The 20110-nt window shown below is 40.9% G+C and overlaps 2 protein-coding genes across 7 annotated transcripts in view; both read left to right on the forward strand.

Annotated features, from left to right (window-relative positions):
* The window catches only part of LOC136833472 (LETM1 domain-containing protein 1), a 414955-nt gene that overhangs the window by 95226 nt on the left and 299619 nt on the right, over positions 1-20110 (forward strand). The window contains exons 1-2 of one of the 6 annotated variants that reach the window (XM_067095671.1): positions 8629-8723; positions 9225-9392. In XM_067095671.1, the coding sequence (XP_066951772.1) occupies positions 9358-9392 (35 nt within the window). In that variant the 5' untranslated portion in view covers positions 8629-8723; positions 9225-9357. Of the gene's footprint in view, positions 1-8628; positions 9093-9221; positions 9393-20110 lie in introns of those variants that run through there. The other 5 variants (XM_067095674.1, XM_067095672.1, XM_067095675.1 and 2 more) reach the window with 5 other exon arrangements.
* LOC136833083 (uncharacterized) lies at positions 467-2225 on the forward strand. Its single transcript, XM_067094728.1, has 3 exons — positions 467-835; positions 976-1517; positions 1679-2225. Exons 1-3 carry the CDS (start codon positions 467-469, stop codon positions 2223-2225), a joined length of 1458 nt encoding a protein of 485 aa, XP_066950829.1.

Raw genomic sequence — 20110 nt, forward strand, 5'->3', positions numbered from 1 at the left:
ATTCCATTTTGCACTATGTTATTGCACCCTCAGGGAATTCTACAAAAGATATAAATAAAACGTTTTGAAAAATTGTACAGCTTGAAGAATAAATTTTTAATTATGAAATTAAAATTAATAGTTACTATAAGTTAATTTAATAGGAAATTATTCTTAAAAAAATACACCAAGTTACATTAAAAAATTCTTACAATCAAATTGCACAATAATTCATAATTAAACAAGCTGTGGTAAATTGGCATTTGCCATAATGACCTGTTTGAATGTTTATCTGCATTCTGTTGTTAGTAATGGTTGTTTTCTCTGTCCGTGTTGTATTTGTTTACTTTTGACAATCCCAGTGTATCTTACTCTGTTGACTGCTGTAACTCTGTGGCGGGATCTTAGCTGAATAAAGCCTCGAAGATGCATTGAGGTTTTCATTACAATTTATTCAGCTAAGACAACTTGCATATTCGGCTGCAGAATGGAACGCGCTCTTCGGCCAGAACGTCTCGATATTCTACCTACGTCCCCAGATGCTGCTCGAGTTTTCAAGCATTGGCTGTTCATCTTTTCCCGATACAAAAATGCTACTGAAGGAACTAACGACGTTTATCTTGGTATGCTTGCAAATGCATTATCGCCTGATAACTTTGAGCTTATATCTGATTGCTCTACTTACGATGACGCCATCGCAAAACTGAATAAAGTTTTCATACAGCCTGCGAACGAAATTGTTTCTCGACATCGTCTTGCCACTCGTCGACAGATGTCAGGAGAAACAATAGACGAGTATTTACGTGCTCTGCACAAACTTAGCGTTGACTGCAACTTCAAGGACGTTTCTTCAGAGGTATATAGAGATGAAAGTATTCGTGATGCTTTTATTGCTGGGATTTCTCTCAACATATTCGCACGAGATTACTTGAAAATAAAACGCTTACGTTATCTGCTGCTGCTGACCAAGCCAGAGCTCTGGAACTCGCTTTCAAGGATTCGCAGTCTTATGGAATTCCTTCCGACGAATGTATTCCTGCAGCCGCCGTCAATTCTAGGCCTGAATATGATGATCATGCCCCTGTTTGTGAAAAGGCCGACAGGTCCGATGCTCCAGATGATGATTTAGTTGCTTTGACTCTACAAGAGAAATGTTTCTTCTGCGGGTACAGGCGTCATCCTAGAAAAAAGTGCCCAGCAAAGGAAGTTAATTGTCGAAAATGCAACAAACTTGTACACTTTGCTAAGGTGTGTTTAAGTAAATCAAAACCTACTTCTGCCGCCTCTTCGTTCGCCGCTGCTCTTGCTTCTGTTCCATCTACACTGAATCATTCCGTTTTCCCCATTTTTATGCGTGGAACCAAAGTAAATGCCCTAATTGACACTGGAAGTTCAGAAAATTTCATTAGTGATAATATTCTGAAAAATATGAAATTACCTGCGACTCCTTATTCAGGAACTATCTCAATGGCTGCTTCTCATTATGTGTCGCCTATTAGTGGCTCTTGCAATGTTGACATTGTAGTCAATGGACGTGAGTATTCCAGTGTCAAATTTCTTGTGCTACCTGGACTTTGTGCGGATGTAATTCTTGGAATCCCTTTTCTTAATAAGCATTCTAGTGTGACTGTGTCATACGGCGGCACTCGACCTAAACTTGAATTATCTGCATTAGCTACGTTGTCAATCACGCCCCTAGAGTATTCCGTAATCTTTCTCCTGATTGCCATCCTATTGCTGTGAAATCAAGAAGATATAGTGCTTCGGATGCAGAGTTTATAAGGACAGAAATCGATCGTCTTCTTGAAGAGGGTGTAATTGAACATAGTACATCGCCATGGCGTGCTCAAGTGGTGGTTGTTCACAACAGGAATAAGAGACGTATGGTTGTCGATTATTCGGAGACTATTAATAAATTCACCTACCTGGATGCATATCCTCTTCCTAACATAGACGACCTAGTCAATGAAATAGCCAAGTACAAAGTGTTTAGTTCTGTGGATTTAAAGAGTGCTTATCATCTGGTCCCATTACCAGAGGAAGATCGACCCTATACTGCCTTTGAAGCTGACAGCGGCCTCTATCAATTTACTAGGCTGTGTTTTGGTCTCACCAACGGAGTGGCAGCTTTTCAGAGGATTATTAATGATATCATTAGAACGAATGGTCTAAAGGGTGTTTATGCTTATCTTGACGACGTCGTTGTTTGTGGCAATACTCAAGAAGAACACGACGAAAACCTTTAGAAGGTTTATGGAAGCTGCTCGTCGTTATAACATGATACTGAATGAAGCTAAGTGTGTTCTGTCCTCTCATTCTGTACGTATACTTGGCTATGAAATTAGTCATAATGAGCTGCGACCTGATCCTTCACGTCTAGAGGCCCTGATGAACATGCCTGTTCTGCAGACTAAGAAGTCGCTGCAACGATTGACAGGCCTCTTTGCTTATTACTCTCGCTGGATTCCTCGTTTTTCTGAAAGGATTCGCCCTCTCGTCAATGCCTTTCTTCCACTCTCTCCAGAAGCTGTTGGTGCTATCAGTAATTTGAAGGATGCCATATCTTCGTCTGTCAAAGCTGCTGTAGACGAAAATTTGCCCTTTACTGTTGAAACCGATGCTTCTGACTTTGCCATTGGAGCTACTTTAAACCAGGATGGACGTCCAGTGGCCTTTTTCTCGAGATCCTCACCAGTGCCGAACAGAGACATTGCAGTGTTGAGAAGGAGGCTTATGCAATTATCGAATCTGTAAGGAAATGGCGCCATTATCTGACTGGAAAGCACTTCACACTGGTAACCGATCAAAAGTCTGTTTCTTTCATGTTTGATGGTAAGCATAAGGGAAAATAAAAATGAAAAAATTCTGCGATGGAAAGTAGAACTTATGCCCTATTCGTTTGATGTCCAGCATCGGCCTGGTAGGTTGAATGCCGCAGCAGATGCTTTATCACGAAACTTGTGCTCGGCTATTCATACTCAACAGTTACATCAACTGTACGAGAGTCTCTGTCACCCAGGAGTTACTAGGTTTATGCATTTCATCAAAAGGTCAAAAGGGTAATATCATCTTGTCCAACCTGCAGCAAGTGCAAACCCATCATTTATGTCCTCTGAACTCAAATCGTTCTTCCTTAAACATGGCGTCGCAACAAGTCGTTCTACACCCTATCATCCAACTGGTAATGCCCAATGCGAGCGTCTTGTTGGGACCGTATGGAAATCCGTGATGCTTGCCTTGAAGTCTCGTGATTTACCGCCAACTGCTTGGGAAATGGTTCTTGATGATGCATTGCATTCGATTCGCACTCTGCTTTCCACTGCTACTGGTGAAACCCCGCATGAGAGAATGTTCATCTTTCAGCGAAAGACCTCCTCCGGAATGAGTCTTCCCACTTGGTTGTTCTTCTGAGAAGACACGTGCGTAGAAAGGAAGATCCTCTCGTTGAAGAAGTTCAGCTACTAGAAGCCAACCCTTCATATGCACATGTTAGATTTGAGGACGGACGTGAGGATACTGTGGCTATCAGTGATTTAGCTCGATGTTCTCGCGCTGTGCCACCTCCACCGGGGACCGGCAAGACACAGCTTGAGGATGAGGTTGAATCTGTCAATAAAGATGATGCTTTTGAAACGCAGAATCTTGAACGGTCTATCGGTGATGATGTTACAAATTCTAATAATGATGATAAGTTGTCAGTTGCCCCTAGACGTTCACAACGCATACGTCGTCCTGTAGATCGTCTGACCTATAACTAATTGTTCTTGTAAAAATGTAGTTCTATGAATGTATTTTTGTAAGATGACGCTTACGGTATTTATATAAAATATTTATATTTCATAAGGTATAACAGTGTTATTAAAGCCGGGGTGAATGTGGTAAATTGGCATTTGCCATAATGACCTGTTTGAATGTTTATCTGCATTCTGTTGTTAGTAATGGTTGTTTTCTCTGTCCGTGTTGTATTTGTTTACTTTTGACAATCCCAGTGTATCTTACTCTGTTGACTGCTGTAACTCTCTGTGGCGGGATCTTAGCTGAATAAAGCCTTGAAGATGCATTGAGGTTTTCATTACACAAGCTATAACAAGTTCACAAGGTTTTTAATAAAAAAAAAAGGAAGGGTTGAGCTAACCTGCGAAAACAAAGTCTAGAGTAAAACCAAAAGAAACAAAAAGTAAACATTGAGAAGCGCTACGAACAGCAAGTCAAGATAAAGAAAGGTTGAACAGCTGAAGACAGAGTATATAAAAAAGAGCAAGTTTTATTTTCAACTTCTCTCAAAGAAATAAATCTTCAGAGTTGTTGCCTTTTCAATTATCGAGAAATCTTCGTATTCAGTGGTACTTTTACATTTTAAAAATTTAAAGAGTGACTTCTTAGATGCTTCTGGGTTGGACAAGGGACATGACGTTTTATGACTAAGCCCCCTATGAGAGTCGACTCATACCGCAAAAGGACGCTTCATATTTTTAATCCTTGGACCAATCACTGCTTAGGGCTACTTTCCCCTCCGCATTGGAGAGTCAAAATTATTGTAAACCCAGTTTGTAAGTCAGTTGTCACTTGAAAATGCCACTGAAGGGTGGAACAGCTGTCGTGACAAAAAAAAAAAAAAACTGGAAGTTTGTGTGTTTCTTCACCGAAGATTGATTGATTTGGATTTACATCAAGAACATCAAAATGTCCGTTGAATATTTTAGTACGGAACAAGTCTTTTACCAAAGACCATGTCTGAATTGAAATAATTTAGTGTCTTTATGCAACCGGCACCTTGTTGCTTAGTCTATTGACTGCAACAAGTGGAGGACACGTCGCAGACGGAGGTCTCGTGAGAGTCATGGTGTAACCAAGGTCCAATAATAGCCTGTATTGCGCATTTCTTTTGTTTGCCTGCCTCACATACATACATACATACATACATATATATATATATATATATATATATATATATATATATATATATATATATATATATATATATATATATATATATATATTAGCTGGCAACTGATAAAGCTCTCTCTCTCTCTCTCACTTCCTTTCCCTCTCACAAATTCTCTCTGTCACTTCCCCTACCTCTCACTCCATCTCTATCTCTCTTTCTATCCAACCCTCCCTGTCTCTCTCCCGCTTTCTTCTCCCTAACACCCACTAGCTCTACTCTCTGACTCTCTCTCCTCTCTCTCTCTCTCTCTCTCTCTTCTCCCTAATACCCCCTGTACACTCTCTCTCTCTCTCTCTCTCTCTCTCTCTCTCTCTCTCTCTCTCTGCCACCCCTTTGGTGTCATTGATGTCTTACCCCACAGTATTCTTTTCCAGATAGTAAGTCATATGTATACCGAAATTAGGTATGATAAATTTGTTACTAAGTCTAGGGGCAGAACCAGTCCCGTTTCAGGGAAGCCCTTCCACCCCACACCCTATGGTGTTAGTGATGTATTACCCCCACAGCATTCTTTTCAAGATATTAAGTATATATATATATATATATATATATATATATATATATATATATATATATATATATATATATGTGTGTGTGTGTGTATCTAGATACAGTTATGCTGGAACATACATACATACATCCATTTACATATATATTATTATATATGCATGCAGACAGACAGACAGACCCACACACACACACACACACACACACACACATATACATATATATATATATATATATATATATATATATATATATATATATATATATATATATATATATATACTTATAGGGCATACTACACTCATAAATTTTATGCACAACTATTAAGTAGCTTCTAAACATATTGTTTAATAATTAGTGTAGACTATTCATTCCATATTTTTGTAAGTTATTCCTAAAGCTTTCGACCACAAAGAGTGGTTCACCTTTTTAATCCCTGGACCAATCACCGCTTAGGCCACTTTTCCGTCCGCATGGAGAGTCAAAATTATTGTAAACACTTTGTAAGCCAGCTGTCACTTGAAAATGCCAGTAAGGGTGGAACAGCTGTCGTGACAGAAAAAAATAAAGAAAGGAGGATGTTTGTGTTCTTCACCGAAGACTGACGCATGAGAATCGGGAAAAAAACTTATTGATGCCACTCGGGCGTTTCTAGACATTTTGGGGCCCGGGGGGCAAAGTCCCATTTGGGGTCCCTCTTATTGGGTGGGAGGCGAGCGAAGCGAGCTAAAGCAGCGGGGGGTGGGGGGCGGCCGCTGTAAGCCCCCTGGGGAAAATTTTTAGAATATGAGCAATTGTAGGATAATTTTAGAGGCACTTGTAAATGCAAATTTCCGAAATTTTATTTCTTAAAACTAGGTGTACATTGAATAATTGAAGATCCACTGAATCCAGTTAAATATAATGATAAATGGTAAAAATGAGGATAACAGTAATGTACTCTGATGGCGATATGATGTGGAGGGAGTTAAATGAATAAATATTGCTGGAAGGGACTCCATTATGTGAAGGGAGGTAGAACAAAGTTTGGGGCGGTAGAACAGAGTGAAAAGAAGTTAAAACAGTGAAGGGAAGGTAGAAGAGAATGAAGGGAGGGTAGAACATAGTGCAAGGAGGTAGGACAGAGTGATGATGGGAGGAAGAACAGGGCTGGCCCAGGTAAACTTCATTGGGGGCCACCGGTCCCCTGGGTTAGCAGAAGGTCAGATTCATTGAATCATTTGAATGTGTATTATCTGGACAAATCGGGCCATTATGATAGCCCTCAGAGGATAATTAGGACCCCTATAAGCAGTAATCAATTGCCTTAGATCGGCCCTGCCCTTACCCCAATCAACGTTACCAACCCTCCTCCGATCCGTATGAGAAGGTCTATAATGGGCTCTACGATTGGGAGGGTTCCCCTGGAGAGCACTATTTCTTTTACATAACATTTTTGTTCACAAAATTGGAAACTGGGACCTTTTAGTGGACCCCAAACTGTCGGGTCCAAATATAAATGGGGCCCTTGACCATTTTGGGGCCAGTAGATTTAGCTTGTCCTGTCAAAACAGCAATGGTTAAATTTCGCATTTTGGCCCACCCCTCACTTTGGGGCCGGGGGGGAGGGGGCAGGGCATTTCAAACACCGCCCCCACCTCAGGAACACGACTGATGTCACTAAAGCAATTGCTTTTAACGAATATACAATATATATATATATATATATATATATATATATATATATATATATATATATATATATATATATATATATATATATATATATATATATATATATAAATATACTGAAATATATATAATACTGTGCCGGAAGAAAGGAAATATATGGAAAAAAAGTCCAAGGTTTAGTTGATGTAATTTGATAGAAAAGTGAAGACTCCTCTACTGAAATATATTATCTTTACCATTTGCATTAGTACACAAGAGCATAACTGTGCGAAATGCCGGAAGAAAGGAAATATATGGAAAATAAGAGTGACTAAAATTACAAGGTTTAGTTGATGCATTTGATAGAAAAGTGAAGATATACCGCTCTACTGGATAAATTAAATCTTGATTACTCAAGGGAAAAAAAATAACTGGATTTTGTCCAAAATTATCCCATAGCTCAGGAAGTCGACAGATAGGCTACAGTTTAGCCTTGGGAATACAATGAGTCATGACGAAATGCCGACAGGTTTAGTCTGTATTAAAGGGGAACATCCAGGATTCGGGGTTGATTCAATGATGACAAGAATATTTTATCACTGAATTAAATAATCATTACAAAAATATAATCATCCAGTAAATAAATATATATATATATATATATATATATATATATATATATATATATATATATATATATATATATATATATATATATATATATATATATATATATCAAACCGCATGTGTATCGGAGCACATTTATTCTTTAGTGGCACTGTATTCATTGTTTAGTTGATCCACAAAAGAGCCACGTCATCTACGAACCGATGTGAACGATCATGTCCCGGACAAGGAATCATGGTGAAATGTTACCAAAAAACACGAATGTTATCGCCGACGTTCAGTTTTAAACGGGATCCAAGGCCACTGGTATATTGCGTCGTTCACCTTTAGGTCCCTCCCTACATTAGCCTATTTCATTAGAAGCTGACTTAATTTGCCAAAATATCTAATTACATTAAAATGTAGATATTACAGTGCAACATAGCCTATTTATTTACACCATTTACCCAGTCAGGTGGGGTTTCACATAAAAACTACATTAATTCTTCAACTACTCCTGAATCAAGGATGAATCTCCATGGACAAAATTTCCGTATAATAGCCACTTCAGACATGCACAGAAGGATAAATCAGCAATTTATGGACAATTTCTTTACGTTACAATACTTTTTCTCTAATTGCTTGGTTTAGTGTTGATGCACTACAGTCTTCCATTCTTTTAGAAGAATTCCTGCTAATTTTTTGGAGGGTTAGATCTATTTACGTCTAAATGCTTCCTTTTTTTATTGAAGTCCATTCAACTTGCATGATTTTTTTCCCTACTGTCAATTATTTTATGCTCATTTTCAAATGTTTTCCCTTTTGATTTGTATCATCAGCCTGCAATATTTTATTATTTAATAAGTTCCACCATTTATACACGATGTCACTTCATTTTACAATCGATGATGAAAGGTCAATATGCATCAGCTGATTCTGCATTGAAAAGTAACCCTGTAAGAAATTTCGCAAACACTCTCCCTCAGCTGATTTCGTCACGTGACCAAAGTTATTGTAACCAACTACCGAGATTGTACGTAGGCTGTCTATAACAGTGCTATATTATTCATTAAAATTTCCATTTTGTAATTCTAATGACAATTTAAGTTCCATATTAAAGAAATAAAAAAAATCGTCATGTGTATATTTTGATTCAAAGTCAACCCGGTGTTATGGTAGACAATTGGTTATCCTATAGTCTACTCTTGACCGACCAATGTCTATTCCCCTATATGCTACTTTGGACCAAATTCTAGAAACAGCAAAAGGCTATTCCATCCTACACTGCAAAATGTTCACGCTGGTGAATTTAGTGAACGCCTAAAATTGGGAACTTTCGACTTCGCCTTCAACAGTTATTGAGTAGACAAATTAGGCCTAGGACCCCATCGTATTTGCTAATGTAATTCGTGATGCTGATTGGCAGCCAATCAATCAAAACTGTACAGACGCTCTAGACTGGTACATTGAAGATATGTAGGCTACTGGTAGCATAACCGCGAGTGTTTCAAACTAACACTGTACTTTCCAGCAGGTGACCAGCAAACCCTTTTAAGACGTCAGAAGATAGAAGCAACTGGAACTTTCGGTTGTACATTATAGGCTCTCCCAGGCCACACACGTTTTGGTCTATGCCTGGTCAGACCTAGGCAGTTGTAACAGAGACGATGTCTCTTTTTCTCCAGAGTCTGCGAAATAACAGGTAAGTTTGTGTTTTCTGAAGTACAGCAATTGTGACTCCTTTTTACTGTAAATTTCCAAAAGCCTAACAGGCTAAATTAACCTAAGTTTAGCTGAACAACTTAGCTAGGCGGTATGGCTGTCGTAGAGAAATATAAGAAGTTTCTTCAACATCAGTTTAATTGATAGCTTGGGTAGTTTGTGGGACAAGGCTTGTTCAGTAAGTTTAGGCTAATATTACGATACACTAATTTCTCACCAAATACCCAAGCACTGAATTCTTCCAATAGCTTATCTTGTGTTATATGCATATAGGTTATGACCTTTAGCCTTTTGTTGGAGCAGACCACTTTCATTTGAGGTACCCCAGCACTCTTTAGACAACATTTATGGGGAACCCAGTGGGAAATGAAAGTTTTTAGTAGTTTGAATCAAAATTGAGTGAATTGCACTAGCAGACATGAAAATGAATAAACCGCAATATAATTTGTTGGAAAAATACATTGTTCGTGTCCAAAACTATTGTCTCTTGCAAAATATTGTAAAGAACAAAAATGTTACAAAGACAATTTGGTAAAATTTTATAAGTTGCCAATAAGACCCCAGCCAGCCATTTTTGCACGAAAAACCATTTTGAGTTTTTATGCAAAAATGGCTGGGAAATAATAGGGCAGTAAAAGAACCTTAAAATACCAATATAACTTCACCTATGGATATTGACTGGTTACAATTTTGCAGTATTACCTATGGAGGGGCCGGGTATTCTTACCTTATAAGTTGTAAATTTTCTAATTTTTTATTTATCATTTGCGCATAGTGTTTATGGTGTTCAAAATAATGAGAATGAAGAGCTCTTTTCAAAAATGTAAGTTACAATTTCATAGTGTGTATTGGCAACTTATAAAATAATACTGACAATTTTAGGGATGCATCTTAACCTTCTCTGCCCTAGCCCAACCCAAAATTTAGGGCACCTGGTCTTGGCCTGATCATGAGGGCGTTGCACCTAACCTGACTTTGAGCAGTGTAAGCTTTGGAATAAAATACAGGAAAGTATCCACATCTTACCCTTCCTAACCAAGCTTAACCTAAGGTGCTGAACCTGACTTAGAGTACCATAATAAACTGTAAGAATTAAATGCAGAGATTCATCTCAACTGTATTTTGAGTACCGTTTGTTTCCCCCTCATAGTATTCCACTTAGCACATTCTTATCTAGTGGTACTTGAATGTCACAAACATCCTCCTTTGGCAAACCCAGTAGCCTAACTGCCTAGTTCAGACAGTTTACATTGTGGAAGGATGTATATCAGTGGAAAGGATTGCTTCCAGATTGATATTGTCATTCTGCATGTAATTTAATATAAAAGATGTTACCAGTTATCTATATCACCGCTTCTTAAGTGCAGTCATTATGAAACTGAAGGAACTGTCATGAAAAATGGTTGAAGTCTGAAAAAACCAGTTAACTCAGTATAAGAATTTATGAAGGTTGTATTGTGTGTAAATGGTAGGTAATTATTGCATAATAGAAAAATTAAGTAGACAACAAACAACAGCAATGGATGTTTCAGACCCTATATTTTATAGTTTTATTATTCTTATTATTATTATTCACTTAGCCTCTGTATTCCCTATGGAAGGAGACCATAATTATCATAGTCCAACTTTTTCTGACACTTTGTTTCACATTGTTTCACTTTGTTTGGTTTTATGTACAGCCCTCCACAGGGGTATTTCCCTCTATGGTGGGCCCATGTATGTTTTCAAAATAAGGTGCTTCTTATATTTTATAATTGTCTTTCGGTGTTTTCTTGTCAGTATCGTAGCTCCTGCAGAATAGGAGAGTCTTTTGTTCCTTTTTAAATTTGCATTCTTCTTGTATGCTCTTCACTTCAGGCAGTATATTGCTGTATAGTCTTGGTGCGCAGTGTGCAAATGCTCTTTCACATAACTTACAATTTGTTCTAGGTTCAAATAGCCTATATGCTTCACTTGGATGTCTGATTACAACATTCATTTTGGGTCTAAAGTAGCTTAAGCAGTTTCTCAGATATGTTGGTTCATTATATTTTAGTGCTTTAAGGACTGTAAGAAGTATTTTGTACTCTATTCTAGCTTTTACTAAGAGCCAGTGTAGCTCAGTTAGTGCTGGGATTATTCTGTCATGGGAACGTTGTCCTTTTATTAACCTGGTGGTTCTATTTTGTACTCCTTGCAATTTTCTTAGTAGGTAGTTAGGGAGACCGTAGTATGTATTGTTGTTGTACGTAGTCAAGCCTTAAAAGTATTTTGTTGCAAATTGCTGTTTTCAGAGTATCTTTGTTTAGGTATTTTTTAATAAATGTAATGTTTCTAATATGATAGTTACAGGTTTTTGTAATATGCAATATATGGTTCTTCATTGACAATTTATTATCAATAAATACTCCTAAGTTCCTCACTGCTGCTACAGTATTTATTGTTGATGAACCAATAGTTATTCTTTTGAAGTGTTCATATTTTCGTAGTGCATGGTCAGATCCAAATAGCATACACTCAGTCTTGTCTTTATTAAGTTTCAATTTCTTTGCCAACATCCATTTTTTCATATCTTTCATTATTGCATCAATTTTACTAATGGTGTCTTGTACCATTTTGGCAGGAAAAGAGAACTTGGTATCATCAGCATACAGTTTATACTTAACCTTGTGCTTATTTAGATAATTGTGCTTGTTTAGATATTTCTAGATAATTCAGTTGTGTAATTGCCAAATAGCAGTGGACCCAGAACTCTGCATTAGGGCACTCCTTTTGTTAGGCTTTTCTTTTCTGATTTCACATTTGATATAACCACTATAGCCTTCCTATTTTCTAAGTAGCTTTTGTACCATTTGTGTACACTCGGCAAGAAAAGTGAAGATACAGTTTTCATTAGATTTTGTTCATCGAATTTCAATTTTTTTCTTAAGAAAACACATAATCTCGGTAAATTTACTCTAGAATATGAAAATACAATGCAAATTATATCATATATGTTAAATCTGCAAAACAAAAACGTTCAGATACTTAAAAACACCATGCATGTACGAAGTAATCAGAATTTCTCAGATGACTTCGTTCATAGAGATCTAAAAGATAGTATGTAGATATCTCGGTGCAGTATTATTCATCAGAACGGCAATATTTACTCGTTTTCCGTTATGAACAGGCTTATTATTGCATCATCATACGAGGTAATGATAATTTCTTTAATTTTTACACATTCATGTTTGTATTTCACGGTGTTAAAAGTCAGCTGGAATTAATGGCAGTAAATGTTGTGACACCTAGGGTAGGTTGACCAAATCTATTTAAATCCGCAAGGGCGTTCTTTATGATGTGAAGGGCAGCACAGGAGCTTGGGGAAAACACAAGTAACTGGATGTTTCTTGACGTTGCCATAGTTTCTCTCTCTCTCTCTCTCTCTCTCTCTCTCTCTCTCTCTCTCTCTCTCTCTCTCTCTCTCTCTCCATTGCTAAAACATACTTTACAAATATAGTATCGCTCATTCTCTAAAAGAAAAAAAATAATGAAATTAGCTCTACAGTACATATAGGCCTAGGCTTACACAACAGCAGACTCTCTCTCTCTCTCTCTCTCTCTCTCTCTCTCTCTCTCTCTCTCTCTCATCATAACAATGCATTCGTGTTCCTTTTCATTGGACATTGCTCAAATTTAACTCTTGATTTCATTATGGAAGACCGTGTTTCGATTATGCAAGCATTCCGTTCAATGTGGTGTCATAAATTCATTTGTGTAAGGTTGCTTGGTAAGTTACATCGAAAAATGTTTATTTTGCTCAGAACTGTCGTTGCAAATTACAACTTGAACGAATACTGTGAAACTTACTACTGCATTTAAGTATCAATGATTTCATTATCGTAGACTATGATTGAAAGTTATAAGAGGTCAAGCAAAAACAAACACAATAAGGACGGAAGCTCCTCCCTTTCTAAAGTTGCAAGATGTCGCATTATTGAGCAACATATGTCCGAAGATTTAAAAAAACTGTATCCTCACTTTCCTTGCCGAGTGTACATCATCTTCGATGTCTACTGCTCTCAGGTCTTCAAGCAGTAGATTGTGGTTAATTGTGTCAAATGCTGCACTTAGGTCAAGCAAAACCAGGATGCCACATTTTCCATTTGCTATAATTTCTACCATATCATATATAATTACACACTATGTAGTCTCTGTTGAGTGGTTTTTTCTGAATGCTGCTGATCATCAGGTATAATGTCGAGTTGTTTCAAATGTTTCCATGTTTGTTTGTGAACTTCCATTTCTCTAAATTTTTATAGTCCGCCAAGGGTGACCATGGTAGTCCAAGGGAGGGTTTCGGCTCCTTCTTGGAAACGTAAAACTCCTCCAACCTGGACGACCATTCTCCCAAGGGAGTTGGAAGTGGTTCCTCTAGACCATTGTGCTGACGAATCAGCGCAACGACCTCAACAAATGCTCTCTGCATTTCTGGAGTGTCCGGATCTCTTGGAAGAGGACCTTCCAAGAGGCGGTCTTCCAGAAGGCCCCTCCCGCAGGAGAGCCCGAGACAGACCCCATATCTCTGCCCCTTACAACAGAGGTGTACGACCTATCACTCAGTTGGAGTGAGGAAGGACCGGACGTCTCAGATGCTGATTGCACAAGAGCCTCAACTCCAGCAATCCTACCGGCCCCCTGTCTCCTCCTGGAGAATCCCGAGGAAGTTGAGGGCGTGGGAGAGACAGAGTGAACACTACCGCCGTGTCCACTGGTGTAATCAGTGGAAGCCACGGACCCCGCACGATCTCCAACCCGCGGCGGAGCATAGCGAGGGGCCTAGACGGACTTAAACGTGTGGGTGAGCGACCATCTTGACGATCAGGGGACGGCCTCCTCACAGCTGATCCACGCTCCAACGCTGGATGGTCCTCCACACTGGAGCGTGTAGAGGAGACCAACGCAGGGGCGCGGACTGTCGATTGGAGACCGCTGTCCCTAACGTCCGGGCGTGTTCCAGCCTTCTTCGATGCGAAGCAGTCGAAGAAGCCTGCGGGGACCTCTTCTTGGTTTCTCCCGACACCTTCGAACCAGAGACGTCCGTGGACACCTTCTCCGACGATCTTTTGTCCGACTTGGACGAGGATGACGGTTTAGGCGGAGGAGAAGCCCGAAGGCTTTTCCCCTTCTCTCGTTCTGTGCCCAAGCTCGCTACAGGAGAGGAGCAGCTCGAGGCCGCACGGTCTCCCATAGGCGACCGTGCCTTCGGCGACGCTCGCTTACGAGGTGCCGAAACGGAATCAGTTCTAGAGGACGAAGCCCCTGAACCGTCCGAGGAGGGTACCGAGGTAACCTTCCCAGCGAGATCCAGTGGTCTTCCCCCGAGGGGAGGACTGTGCCCCCTTAGAAGAGCGAGTCTTCTTAGGGGGGAGGATCCCCCCTCCCCTTCTTAGACTGACTGGTCATAGAAGAGGGGGGGTGAAGAGGTAGACGAAGACGAGGAGGAGGACGATGACGGTGAAGTAGAAGACGAAGATATAGACGGGTGGCGTGCGTGCTTCTTCTTCTTCTTCTTGATAAGAGTCCACACAACATCCCCCAACCTACCGAAGATAGACCAAGGGTCAACGGGGGCGGGGGCAGCAACAGCAGATGACACAAGAACGCGATGACTGGCTGGAGACTCATGCCATGACCTGACAGTGATAGTAGGCATCACAGAGGCAGAAGCAGGCAACGATGTAGGGAACATTTGCATGACAGGCACGGGCAATGGTGGAAGCGTGGTGGGAGGGTGGGAGCGTAGTCAGGCGGGGGCGCGGTAACTGAGCAGATCGGCCCAGCCACCGTCGACACGGGGATGGCTGGAGTAGGGACTGCACCATATGCATGGTGCGTTCCGACGGTAGTCATCACACTCCCGGCAGCACAGCGGTGACGGTAGTGGTGGTTAGAGCATCAACCGTGTGGGTAGTGGGAGGAGGGAGGAGTACTCCTGCTTGCGCAGCACTGTTGATGTGTGCGCGGAGCGATGGCAGATCAGGTCACCCCGAGCGACTCCCACACCTGACTCAAGCCATGCACGGATGCCAACCCTGCGGAAGACAGACTGGTAGGGGTCCCCCCCTAACCCAGGGATCAGCAACTCTGGGTGAGGAGGAGAACTAAGAGAAGTGTACCTTAGGGCCACCGATCTTGCCTCCTCTGTGACTGCGGATGCAGACAGGGGACAGCGAGACAGACTCAGAACTATGAATCGGCAGCAAGGGAAGGCCTTCGGGGCTTAGATACGACTGCAAAGGTTCACAACCAACGCAATCGAAGGTACCGAAGACAGCACCTCCGACGCCTTGGTCTCCTTACGCTTGTACCTAGGCCTCCGAGAATACCTATCCCACTGCTTGGGGGACCAAAGCTTACACTCATCACAAGGTTCGTCTACAGTACAATCAGAAGGGTCGTTACTCCCTTTCCTACACTTTTGGCAAAGGGAGTGAGGATCTGAGTCCGCGCTACAGTGGTAGGCGCCACACTTTTTATCCCTACCAGGACATGCCCGGTGCACAGGCTTATCAGAGTCATGGGTTTGTGATAACTCATCCATCATCACAAACATGCACAGTTATACTCAAGAAAAAACAAACAGGAACAAACACACCATGAAAAGGCAAAGCTTTAGTTTCCAGGAAGGTCTGAGCAGAGAGCCAGGAAAACACGTCCGCTTCAGCCAAGGCCAGAAAGTAAAGTGAATGCGTGATGCCGGGCGGTTGGTAGCATGGGTCCCCCAATGCAACCACCCAACTAACTACCTGGCTGGTAATTATAATACCGCACCGCCTTGTTAAGTCTTTAGCGGCCAGTTCAGCTTTGCCGAAAGTAACCCCATATAAGTAAAGGACCTCGGGTTTGTGTGTTAGGAAAAATGCATTTTACTTTTAAAAAATCCGATTTTGATAAGTACGATAGGTTCGATATTGGTCTATAGAAGCTTAGATTTTCTTGATCACCTTTTCCTTTGTAGGCTGGCTTTATACAAGCAAGCTTTTCACTATTTGGGAAAGATGCCTGTGCTAGACTCATGTTGACAATATCAAAATATAGCTAACCACAACTAATAAAAGTTTTTGCCACTTTTATATCACTTATGGAAAACAGGTCATTTTCACAATAGGTGTTTTTTACTTATCATTCTGTCAAAGCCATTCATGTTCAGTTCTTTAAACTTACTGAATTTGCTATTTCTCAATGCGATCACCGGGAGATCAGGAGGGATCTCCTTATCCAAACTATGACAGATTCTTTCAATTTTTTCTTTAAAGTAGTTCACAAAGTTATCGGCCAGGTTTTTGCAGTCACTTGTCATGTCAGGTAGAACTTTTTCTTTCTTGAGTCCCAATATTCCAGCTAAATTGTCATGGATTTTTTTGGGACCACACTGTTATGACCCTACACAAGGTCAATTAGGGTCATAATCTCTTACTGCATCTGTTTTAAGAACAGCATCATATCATCTCACATCCCTAAGATTCTTTCCTGGTAGCAATGGCCAGCACTAGGTCAGCACATTCTTTCTCTCTCATCGACTCTTCTCACTGAATCTATCCTCAAACAAAGGCCTACTGGAATAAAATGCCGAGATACAAAACTAGACTTTATTTGCAAATTTAACAAAAGTATTTCAGCAAAAGCTATGGTCATGAAGTGGAGTGGCTCACACCCCATATAGAGGGAAATCATAACTAGAGGAAATTCAGACTCACAATCCATCAAATTAATGATTCTAGACCAACCAATACAAATGACTAACACCCTGGTCACCAAACAAAATTATTCTAGACCAAAATAAATGTCATAGAGTATGTTAAAAGAACACCACTTCCAAAATATTCGTCCTCACAGGACGAACTCAGAATTCCTGTTAAAAGAAACATATCATAATATTCTTGTCTTGGGGAGGAATTAAAGTATCAGTATTAGCTGTTAATTCCTATGGGAATACAGGAGTTAAAGTAAGTAGCATATCATTGGCTATTTGTTCCTTTGAAAATACAAGCCATTGTTGTTTAGTAGGAGTATTTCTCATTGAGAGCTGACCATGGTATGCCAGATGAAACTTGGTAACAACGTGGTTGATTAGTGGTAGGCAGGTGAGTGAGGGAAGTTCCCCATTCACATTCTGTAAACGGCACTTTTTGTATGCTTTTTGTTGGATACTGCTGTACTCTATTGATCATGTTGATGGAGCTTTTTTTTTTATTTTGTATTGTTGTTTGTGTCCTATTCACATGGTGGTTGTCAACAAGAGAAATGAACAATGGAGGTGTGAATGACATGAGCTTGTGTGTGTGCGTGTGGGGCTGCTTTATGTCTTCTCTGTCTATGGATCCCCACCATTTTTGTTCTTCCTGCAGTCCTGTGTCTCTTTGTTAGGAGTGGGCTGGTGTACTTAACAGTGTAGACATTGTTGAATCAAGTTGGCTCCTTCCTCCCGGATTGCTGCCCCTTTTTCCATCCGCCTTCTGCTCGTTCTCATTTGGCTAGATCCGAGGGAGTTATATTTGTGGAGTAGGTGACCATCACATGCTCTCTGACAGTGGTGGCCCAGTTTGTATTTGGAGCCCTCCGGTAAGGCTGAGGCAAATACCAGTAGTTCATCATTGCTTACCCTTGCTATCTCAGCTGTATCTGTATGAATGCTTTGTTGGAATACCTTCAGATGTGGCCTTATCTGTGTTCTGGGGGAGCCATCTTTCAATGCATTCCTGGATGACTTAGTTTAGACTAAGACTGGCCCATATTCTTGCTGCTGCTGCTGTTTCTATCAAGGAGCCTAACCCAGTGAAGCCTCCTATTGTGGTTATCCTGCTGGTAGGGAATACCCCACTATACTGAGCACAGTTGGTAATCTTTCAGTGCTGCTATATGCCTCACCCATGTTTTTTGCTGAATTTGAGGAGAATAAGACTTGTGGACAGTAATGTGAAGAAATGTAAGTGCGCTTAACTTCCTTCTCCCCTTCGTCAGCACCTTCATCTTCAGAGGTCTAAGAAGTCCTCTCACAAGAAGCCCTGTAGGACTTTGACTGGGCTCCTTCATTATATGAGGGTTGGCAGTGGTTGTCACTGGCCTGACAGTGTGATGTCTTCCATAGGTAGCATTGACAGTGTTTGTCAGAACCTTCCAAGACATGAAGACTGCCTTGGGTTCTTGCCTTGTGCATGCACTGTCTCTGGATTATGCAAGTGGAGACAGAAGGTTTACACATAGCAGGTAGTTGCTGTACATGCCCATGCCCATGGTCCAGGCTGGCTGGTGTGTCAGTCGTTCATTCAGACAAGGATCCAACTCTTGCTTTTGGGCTTAGTTCCAGAAAGTCCTTCAGAACCCCCTTCAGTCTGAGTTGGAATGATGCTTTTGAGCAGTCACTGATCTCATTTGTGAGTGCAGTGATCTTTGGGAAGCAACCACGTTTCCTTTGTTGAACCTGTTCTTGTTGATAGAGCATACTCTTGGGTGCATTGGGGGGGGGGGGAGACTGTTATTCCAACTGTCATGGTTTGGTCTGTGGATTTAGAAGGCTCCCCTGTCATCCAGCATATTGAGCAAGCTACTTCCCTGCCATTAACATGCCAGAGGACGTTCTGCATGTCGGGACTACTCTCCTTAGGTTGATTTATCAGTCTGGAGACTGATAAATTGCCTTCCCAAGAGAGACTCCAAGATTTACTTTCTCCTCTGCTGTGGAGTCATTGCAGTGTCCCCCTTCTAGGCATCATTGTGGCTTGATCTTGGGTTAAACACACTTGGTGACTTCGCTGTTACTGTTATTTCCTTTAGGGATGAAAATGCGAAGCTCAGGAGGCTGTTAGTGTTGGGAGGAAAGGAAAGGCATTGATTCCCTCTAGTCTCATACAGCAAACCTGGGCAAACTTTGTCTTGAGAAGACGTGACTACCTATACTCTTCTCTCGAGTATTGACTATGGAATGGATTGGTTTTGGATTCCTCTTTACTCTCTCCCAAGAGTGAAGTTGAAGCATTGGTGTAGAAGAGGTGTTCTGATGACTGGGACATCTTGGTCCAGTGTTCAAGCCCTGTTGGGCATTGAAGGGCATTGCTGCCAAGCCTTCTAGGCTGGCCACTTCTTCTGTATGGTATCAGGATGGCAGAGGCACTCAAAACCATGAAAAGGAGCCCAAGGCTCTTCTTCCCAATGAAAGTGCCAGGAGTCTTCCTCTCCTCTTCTTTTGTATCTCCCTCCAGCTTTGGCTTGAAAAGGAGGAAAGGTGAAGAAGGAAGAAGACAATCAGATAGGCTTTTTTCCTCCCCAGCAGCCACGAGTATGGGAATGTCTGTTGTGCCATTTGGCAGTGTAAGCAATGACGGGATGGAGCCATGGGCAGCCCTTGTCTTTCAGGATGGTCACAGACTGCTTATTAAGGAATGCCACCTTCCTCCCCCCCACAACCTTTTAAACACTGACTGCATACCTAGCCCACACTTCAGGATCTCCCAAAGTCCTGGCCCAGTTGACAGAGGTGAAGATAATGTTGGAAAAGAATGCTTTAGTAATCATAGATGACCTGTCTCCAGGCTTTTACAGTCAACTTTACCTAGTAGAGATGTCAACTGGGGCTAAGGGCCAGGTTGTTGACCTCTCACTATTGAATGGGTTGTGCTAGAAACTCACTTCATTATAGAAACAACTTGTTCCATATTGGATGTCATCATAGAGGGCAAC

Source organism: Macrobrachium rosenbergii, chromosome 51, assembly GCF_040412425.1.
Source record: "Macrobrachium rosenbergii isolate ZJJX-2024 chromosome 51, ASM4041242v1, whole genome shotgun sequence".
NCBI classification, from domain to species: Eukaryota; Metazoa; Arthropoda; class Malacostraca; order Decapoda; family Palaemonidae; genus Macrobrachium; species Macrobrachium rosenbergii.